We start from the raw sequence: 9,354 nt of genomic DNA, 5'->3' as shown, positions 1-9,354 counted from the left end.
TGATTGTTAAATTACAAGTTTCTTGAGTTTTGATTTTGTCAGGCTGACGGGACTGTGGCAGTGACCTCAGAGTGCAGTTACCCGGAGTGTGGGTAGAGTTCGTGCGGAGCGTTACTGGAGGGTGGCGGCCATTGAGATGAAAATAGCCCACAAATACCATACAGCTCTAGGATACTGACTATAGTGGGGGATGGTTGATTTAATTTTTATATTTACTGCAACAGTGTATAGACCAGAGTGGTATTAATTCTGCCCATGTAGGAGACAAAGAATAATGACAACTCTTGCTGGCCCAACCAGGGCAGTGATGGGCCTGCCCAGGGCCCAGTTCTTTGTGTCAAAGGTTGGAGGAAAGGGTGGGTTACTTTCATTCATTGCTGTGACTTCTATTCTCCTTAGTGGCTGGGTCTGTTCTCAGCAATCCTCTACTTATCCCAAGGAACCTAACTAAGACCTGAGCATATGCTGTAGGGTCTTATTTTTCAGTATTACCCTGCATTATGGATACCTCTGTCTTCATGTCTTTAAGAGGAAAAAAAAAAAAAAAAACCAGGCTGGAGAGACGGCTCAGTGGTTAAGAGCACTGTAGCTCTTCCAGAGGTCCCGAGTTCAATCCTCAGCAAACGCGTGGTGACTCATGACCACCTACAATGGATCTGATGCCCTCTTGTGGCACGAAGGTGTACATGCAGATAAAGTATGTGTGCACGTACAATAGATAAAATGAATCTTAAAAAATAGTTTCACACTTTAGGAAAAAAGAGGAGGCAAACAGGACCGTGGAGACTAAGTGGTCTATCAAAACTGAGGATTTCTGGAATGCTCGTGAAAACCAAGTTTTTTTTTTTTTTTTTTTTTTTTTTTTTTTTTTTTTTTTTTAATCCCAACAGCCAGAGTTTGCTGTTCAAAACCATCAGGTCCTCTGAATGACATGGAAATATACTTCGATCCAAATACCTATACTTAATGTGACAGAGCCAGGGGCACTCTCAGGCTCTGAGATCATAACAACCTCCTGACCGAAACAGTTCTGTCCAAGGAAGAAGATCTTGCTTGAAGACTGTGAGATGACCATGTGAGATGACCACGGCCTCTTGCTAGGAGAAAGAGGAGAACTAGACCTAGAGATGGGTTATTACATCAGGGAGGGGGACAGGAAACCTCATATCTCTGGTGCTCAGTTTGATTGGCAGCCCAGTTGCTCTCAGTCTTTGTTCGGTGAATAATAAATTCGTGGGTGAGGAACATCATGGTGCTCGATAATTTAGGTAAAAGGGGAAATGAAGAGGGACTAAAAAGCATCAGCACACTCAGACGCACAGTGTGATCAGATTAAATCCATCAGCTTCGTTCTTTGTGTGAGACGGCTCTGTACATATTTAGAGTTGTTTATGGGCACCGGACAGCCGAGGTTCATCAGAAAATGACTCTGGAGTGAGGATCCGAGACGGCTTCGTCCGCACTTAGAGGGCGTTTATGCGCACGGGGAGTGAGATTTGTGCCCGAGTGAGGCGCTTTGTGCATAAAGCAGGAAGCCGCAAGGAGGCCGAGGTCTCGAGTGCCGCCAAAAAGACATATTTGAAGCATAGAGAGGCCCTGGAGGAGCCGTCAGCTGTAAGCTGTAGAGAAATAAGAGGCTGCCTCAGAAGAGCCCTCACAGTGTTTTCTCCCTTGATGGAAGCTCTCTCTGTGAGAAGAGTCTGCGTGAAAAATGGACCAGGAAGGGTGACTGTTGAGGATGCACACTCCAGCAGAAGGAAGGATTAGCGCTCAGCTTAGCAACAGCATCAGTGGGTCGTTTACCAAGCACATTCTCCTCAAATCCCCTCAAGATTCGATGGGGCAGGGATTTGGTACATTTTTTTTCCCATTCTGCAGAGTGTGGGATGAGAGTTTAGCTCCTGGTTTCACACAGTGCGGGATTTAAAACCACTGCGTTGCAATCCTCCTTCCCCTCCATGATGCACTGATTACAGGTGGATGGGAAAAGACAAAACAAAAAACAAACCAGACTGATAATTCCCAAGTTATATCTAAGGGGGCAATAAACGGTGTAGATGAAATAAAATTCGGCACGGCCAGACTTATAAAGCAGAGGGCAAGCAGAACCAGCCACACAGGGGACACAGATTGCAAAGCTCCCCCAAATCACCTACAGCTTTGCAATTCAGGGTAGGAAGCCCTCAGGGAAAAGGAGAACACATCCTCTCTGGTGCACAAAGAGAAGATGCTCTTGGTGAGTTCGCCCACCAGGAGCCACCTCAGAGAGATGAGTTCCCACGGCCTTGGTTGGTACAAACAGGAAAATGGGAGGAAAACATTCGTGTCTCCGCTTGAAGCATTTCCCAGTTTAGACAAGGTTTTAGGGTGCCTGTGAGATACTTTTCCCTCAAACACAGAACTCTAAGGGCCAAGACATTGCTGTTTTATCGATTACTGCTCACCAATATTCAGCGTGCTCCAAGAACATCTCTTACAATGTCCTCACCTAGCCCAGGAGAACTCTGAGATCTAAGGAGACAAAGGGACTTTCTTAGGTCGTTTTCAAGAGTGATCTCAGGACAGCTCCTGGGTCTGCTGGACTCCTGGCTCGCATTTCCGCCTATCCCTTTTTGGGAACTTAAAAATAAACTTTATGTGAGCATAGAATTGAGGAGATCATCTTTGAATATGGAAGTGCATCCCTGTATCCGTCCTCTTCTGCCCCCTTACTGCTTGTGTGGAAGTCAGAGGAGAGGATCACACATAGGTCATCAGACTTGGTGGAAAGTACTTTCACCCACCCTCTGCCGCCCGCTCTCCTCTTCTTCCATTGTGATGCTTCGAGTTTTACGTTAGAAATGGATCCCCGTTTGGCTGAGAATGCCCTGAATTACTGGTCCTCCTCCCCCTCCAAGGCTGGGATCGTAGGCATGTGTCACCATGTCTAGTCCCCATTTTCCCCCTCCTGATGTTGAAGTTACCATGTGATCAGAGCATCTGAACCAGTGTAACCAATGGCAGGTGAGTATGATGCTACCAATTCCTGGGTCAAGGGACCAAAGGAAATGTCCCCTCATCTTGCCCCACTTTCCCCTAAGCTCCTGAAGCATCGGTAGGACCGAGAGTCATGGAGCATCACAGAGATGCCGGTTCCCCTCTAGGGTGCGTGGTGCAGGTTTGAGAAAGTCTTTGGGTCTGACGCTTTGGATTTCTAACCCATGCCTAGTACGACCCCAGTTAAGGTCACTGTTACAACAAATACATCTTTACCTTTTCAAATTCCATTTTCAAGGCCTTGAAAACCCCATGGGACAAAAGAATAAAAGACAGGAGATGTGAGGGATAGTCTTGCGGGCCACGAGGATTCTTTCATTGCCATCTTTCTCTGCCATTTGGCATCCGTAGAGAGCGGGCACCGTGAACCCCATCCTTTGGGTCCTTTCCCTTCTGTCTCCATTTGGATTGGTGACACCACGGTGCTCTGGAAGCAGGAGGAGAGGGCTCTCAGTTTCCTAATCTTTGTCTCTCTTCTATGAGCCTTGGCAGTGCCTCCCCAGCATCCCGGGTCACCTGTTCGGATCCTGCAGCCACAGTTGGTAGAACACGGTCTGGAGACAGCTCTGACCCGTGCCTCAGACCCACAGCCCCTTCCTGGGGTATATCCCTCTGCTGCGGAGAAACACCATGGAAAGCGTTTGAAAAGGCAGCAGAACCAGGGAACCCACGTTATAGCCTCATGGGAAGCAATAGCTGCATGTCACCCTGCTTTGTATGCAAGAGGCAGCCATTTCTTCCGCGGCAGATCTGAATGGTGGGGATGAAGGGGGAGACGGACGAACTTGCATGAGATGCTCTCGGATGGTTCCTATAAACACCATATGTCCTGCCTCCCTCCCCCCAACCCCCAGAGGAAGCACCATGATTTTCTGCTCCTCCTACCTGGTAAGGAGACAGGGAGCAAAGGTCACAAGAGGATACCTGAAAGTTTGGGAATGCAACCTTACCGGTTCTGGTCCCCTGTCAAAGGTAAGGGGCTGACCTTCCCTGAAAGGAAAGGTCCTTTCTCAGCCTCTGTGACAGCCGGGTGCACAGTAAATTTCAAGAAGCCTGCAGAGCCTGAGTAAGAGATGGAGACCAGCTGGAGCGACGTCAGTGCTCTGGTCCGATCACGTGATTTCTTGCGCAAGAAGTGGGAGCCGATCAGAGATGAGAGTCAGCCGAGACTCCATGGGTTTCTTGACCCCATCTGTCTCAATTCCTTTCACACACACGCCTCGTACTTTTTCTCTGTTTCTCAAAAGAATCGAGATTCTTCTTTTAAGTAGCCAACTTACCTTAGCATCAAGCAAGCCGAGGCTTACCAGATGAAGGGTGTGGCGGCAGGCATGGCTTTACAAGCCATGGAAAGTTCCTGAGGAACTAGGCCTCTTCTGTGCTCATTCCTAGAACGGCTAAACGATTAGGCTCCAATGTCCGCAAGGATTTGTCGAAATCTGAGTTTTCATCCACTGCCAATGGGAAAGAAACACAATTTAGCACCATAGAAAGTACTTTGGCATTTTCTGGAAAATTAAATATGTACTTCTTTCTTACCCTATCCAAGCTAGTCTGGAGGCCTCTCTCTGAAAGCCGGAGCTGGGGTAACAAGAAGCTGGTGCAAACAAGAATGAAGCTAATGGAAGTTCTTCGGGAAGAACAGTTACGCAGAGAATCGAGTCCTTCCTAGAACTTCCTACTTAGATGGTGGAAGAATGCTATTAGTAAGAACGAGACAAAGGGTTTGAGAAAAGTTATTAAAGAAGAAAAAACTTGGGGGAGATTCTAGAAGCTGACAAACTGCAATCCAACCACTAGGCTTTTATGTTCAGCCTCAGAAATAAGGAAGTGGTATGAGTCGGGAGAGATTGTGATCACACAGCCGGTGACAAGCCTTGGTACCTTTCTGCAGTCTTAGGAGCCCTGATGCTCTTCTTTACAGAATTGTAACACAGATAGGAATCATATTGAAGCAAGGCTTCATGACAGAGACACAGAGGAGAATATTTGGTCTCAGTGAGCTGTCTGCCTTCCTGAACAGACCTGTGAGACCAGAACTTTTCTGATATTATAGAAAACCAAAGAAAAAACCACCTCCACTTAAACAAGGGCTTCACGGTATTTTAAGAGTCAAAGAAAAATGACAGTGGTCTTATGCCAAATATAGAAGAAATATAGAGAAAGGAAAGGAAGAATTAAACAGATCAGAGCGACTGAACTTTTGCAGAAGCCAAGCTTGATAGGACAGGCAGTAGGAAATAACTTTTAGTCTATTAATTCTGTGTCAAAATGAAACAGAATCAAATTCAAATGGAGTCATCCTGCCTAGTGCTTCTGTAACCGAAAGGCTTTCTGACACCAGCCTCAAGGAGAAAGATACTGAGTTAAAAAGAAATTGATTTTGACATAATGTTAATTTTTAGTTGTCACAAAACTACTGTCCACTTGCTCTGTTCCTCTTTCAATATCCTTACGTAGTCAAGGAAGACTTTAGAAGTAACTTTATTTTGAAAAGCTGTGCAAACAATCAGAGACAGAGGCTGTCAGGGTGGGTCAAGCCAGACCCAAATGTGCTTTCTCTCTGTTCAGTCTCTCCTGAAATGAACTGAACGGTGTCTTATACCTGATTTTCCCCTCACCTCTCTTACATCCACCCACTCCATGCCCTGCCTTCAGCCTGGGCGCACACAGCACACACACACACACACACACACACACACACCTACAATTAAACCAGCAAATAACAGCTTGTAGATGGGCCAGCCACATGGATATCAGTCACCACTAACAAGGACACTGGTTTTCTGGACAGATGTTAACCACACACCTGGGCAGGAAGAAAATGTCACAGGAACTTATGGTAATGAAGCCACATTTAAATTTTTATCTTTTCTCCGGATAGCTTCTGGAAGGGGATGCATGGAAAAGTACAGAGAGAGCGTAGCACAGCCAAGTTACGCCCCTTTCTCCAGCTGCCCTCTTCAGAACATCAGAATCTGACCTGCTCTGCTACGGTGTAGCAAACTGTTACAAAGGGTTTAACCGACAAGTCCAGGCGGCATAAGGCTGGCGACCTAGCTCAGTGGCAGAGCAAAGAAAGAAATGTCTATACTGAATATACAAACACCTTCTGCTGAGTTCTTAGACACGAGGTTACTGTAAGGTCATTATCAACTCTTAAGCCGATGTCTAGAATTAAGGGTTACTCAGGGAATGAAATGTTAAATTGACTCTGTGGCTGGATCTCTTTCCTTTACCCTCAAAAAGACTGTACTGAGCAAGGGGGGGACATTCTGCTTGCTTCCCACTGCCTACTCCCCAAATCTCCCCAATTTTATTTTTATCACTTCATCTGCATTCCATGGAACAGCAGGAATGGAGAGACCCTTGGGAGGAGGGTTGGGGGAAAGGATGCTGGCTCTTGGCTTGGTGAGTGCAGGGCTGATGGCTCTGTCTGATTTGATATTATTCTGGAGTTGGTTTTATGTGTTTTTGCAAATCTATACCAAGGCCCGTCTGTTCAGAGTTATGGATATTGCAGCTTTGTTGCAGCTAAGAACAAGTGTAAAGATCTGTGTGTGTGTGTTTATGTGTGTGTGTGTTTGTGTGTGTGTGAGTGTTTGTGTGTGTGTGTTTGTGTGTGTGTGTTTGTGTGTGTGTTTGTCTGTGTGTGTTTGTGTGTGTGTGTTTGCGTGTGTGTGAGTGTTTGTGTGTGTTTGTATGTATGTGTGTGTGTGTTTGTGTGTGTGTATTTGTGTGTTTGTGTTTGTGTGTGTGTATGTTTGTGTGTGTGTTTGTGTGTGTGTCTGTGTGTGTTTGTGTGTGTGTGTGTGTTTGCGTGTGTGTGAGTGTTTGTGTGTGTTTGTATGTATGTGTGTGTGTGTTTGTGTGTGTGTTTGTGTGTGTGTGTTTGTGTGTGTGTGTTTGTGTGTGTGTATTTGTGTGTTTGTGTTTGTGTGTGTGTATGTTTGTGTGTGTGTTTGTGTGTGTGTTTGTATGTGTTTGTGTGTGTGTATTTGTGTGTATTTGTGTGTGTTTGTGTGTGTATTTGTGTGTGTTTGTGTGTGTGTATGTTTGTGTGTGTGTATGTTTGTGTGTGTGTTTGTGTATGTGTTTATGTGTGGGTGTGTTTGTGTGTGTTTGTGTGTGTGTGTTTGTGTGTGTGTGTGTGTGTGTGTTGTTCTCTGAAGAACCTTAAGGTTCATTATTATTACTATTAACAAGATGTCTCCCTTCTCCCATTTTATTGTGTATTGACTGTTTATCTTCCCGTGCCTGCCATGGGAAATTTAATATGTCAGTTAAAATTGTAGAGTCATCAGTTCAGATTTCAAGCATCCCAGGAAACCGTCCCCGACTTGCCAAGACAATTTTGGCCATAAAAATAGATGTGATTTTTGCCCCTAGTATCGGGAGCTCCCAGCATCATAGAAAAAGTCTCCTTATACAAATCTGTCATACAGGTACAACTGACTCTGAATCCATCCCGGATGAAACACAGACATGTCAAAAGACAGGAGTCTCTTGTTTATAAACTATAGTCACACCTGTCTTTGTAAACCGTTGTATAATTCTTCTGCTATTATCAGCATTGTGATTGGATAGGTGTAAAACAGTTTTGCTGGAGGTGTTTAGTGAGGATGTCTCACCAGGAAACCACGGGGCTCCTTTGTTCAGGTACAGAACAATCCCGGACAAGAGAGTCGTGGTTGTGGACCTGGGCTGTTTCCCTGGCAACCAAAGTTGCGGAGAAACAGCAAGAAAGCTTCAGAGGAGGTTAGCATGAGAACTTTATTAATGCCAAGAAGGATGGAGACACGATACTTTCTGATTAATGCTTTTTACTCAGGAGAGGTAGAAAAACGAAGTCAGTGAAAAGCCGTCGAAGATGTTGGTGAACCACTGAGGCATGTCAAGTCACAAGGCTGAGAGGAGGGTGGGCAGTGGCCAAGCTCACTCCAAAGCTGCCTCTGACATCAGGTTCTCCATCAGGGCTCCACTTTGCTGCTCGACATCTCCACCGTGTTTTCAGCTGTCTCAGGAGTGTCCTGAAGCGCCCTCTGGAGAACCATTTTGAGGGTCTGGTGCTTCAGCTGATGCCGGAAGGAGCCCACGAAGAAGTAAATGATGGGGTTGGCACAGCTGTTAACAGCAGTCAGGACGAGCGATGCCAGGTAAAGACCATAAGCAAACACACCATAATCTATCTTAATCCAGATCAACAGGAACCAGTGGATGCCAAAGGGCAAGCCGCAGAGGAGAAAGACCAAGACGGTCAGCATGATGGTCGCGTACAATCTGGTGAGCTTCATGCGTCCGGCGCCACAGAACAACCTGGCCAACAGAGCCAGACTGGACAGGACAAGAACCACGAACAAAAACACCAGGCAGGCGGCAGTAAAGAAGTTCGAAGCCAGACAGCGTTTGTCATTTTCGTATTTGGTATCCAAAAAGCCACAGAAATACCTATTCAGAATGCAGATCAGCAGCGACAGGACCCAGATCGCAGTGCACGCCACCGTTGATGTGTGCTTTGGGCGGCGGCAGCGGTACCAGATGGGGCACAGGACAGACAGGCAGCGCTCCGTGCTGATGGCACTGAGCATGCTCAGACCCGCGATGTAGGGAACCATCATGACAGTGTTGAAGCACGGGAGAAAGATAATGTCGGGGTAGGAAAACTTGAGAAGCAGCAGCGTGGAGTCTATGATGTGACAGAGAAGGAAGAGAAAGTCAGCCAGGGCCAAGTTTAGGATGTAGACCGAGAAGGCATTTCTGCGCAAGTGGAAGCCCAGGAGCCAGAACACAATGGTGTTTCCTGTCAGCCCGACCAGTCCGGAGATGATGATGATCAGGTTTGGGATCAGGGTCCTGCTATTGAAACTTCCGGGTATGGTTATGTCCATTGGATTTATTGTTGTGTCTGCCATTGGTGAGGCCGAGGTGTTTGGGCTCAGAACCCCAGAACTGGTGCTGTGGGGAACACAAAAAGGACATGAGGCCTTCTGTATGAACACTTTTTCTTAAAGATATGTTTTCTTAGCACATATCTGTTGGGAAAAAGCAAAAGAAGCTTTTTCTAAGAACTACCATTTTATTTTCAGACTCTATTTAACCATAGGGGGAAACTAAATTTAAGGTCCCAGGACCTAGAGGGAGCTGGGACTTCCCAACAGCTGAACAGCTTCTATTATAAGGACATAGTTGTCAGAGTCCAGACATCTCAGGGATAACCTGTGACGGAACAGTTTTCTGAGTTCAGACATCTCAAGGGCAACTTTGCTGTCTTGCTGGCAGGGTCACACAAGTTTCTATTTCCAGGCCCAGGAACCTACT

General features: G+C 46.2%; 1 protein-coding gene across 1 annotated transcript; it reads right to left on the bottom strand.

Moving 5' to 3' along the window:
• Positions 1-8,006: 8,006 nt before the first annotated feature.
• LOC308413553 (mas-related G-protein coupled receptor member A) lies at positions 8,007-8,960 on the bottom strand (the record flags this gene model as incomplete). The annotated part of the gene is made up of 1 exon (XM_080908583.1): positions 8,007-8,960. Exon 1 carries the CDS (start codon positions 8,946-8,948, stop codon positions 8,007-8,009), a length of 942 nt encoding a protein of 313 aa, XP_080764709.1. The 5' UTR covers positions 8,949-8,960.
• Positions 8,961-9,354: the final 394 nt, after the last annotated feature.

This window comes from Micromys minutus, assembly GCF_963924665.1.
Source record: "Micromys minutus genome assembly, chromosome: 32".
Classification (NCBI taxonomy): domain Eukaryota; kingdom Metazoa; phylum Chordata; class Mammalia; order Rodentia; family Muridae; genus Micromys; species Micromys minutus.
Note: the sequence above shows the minus strand (reverse complement) of the source record. Positions and strands in the feature narration are given on the sequence as shown.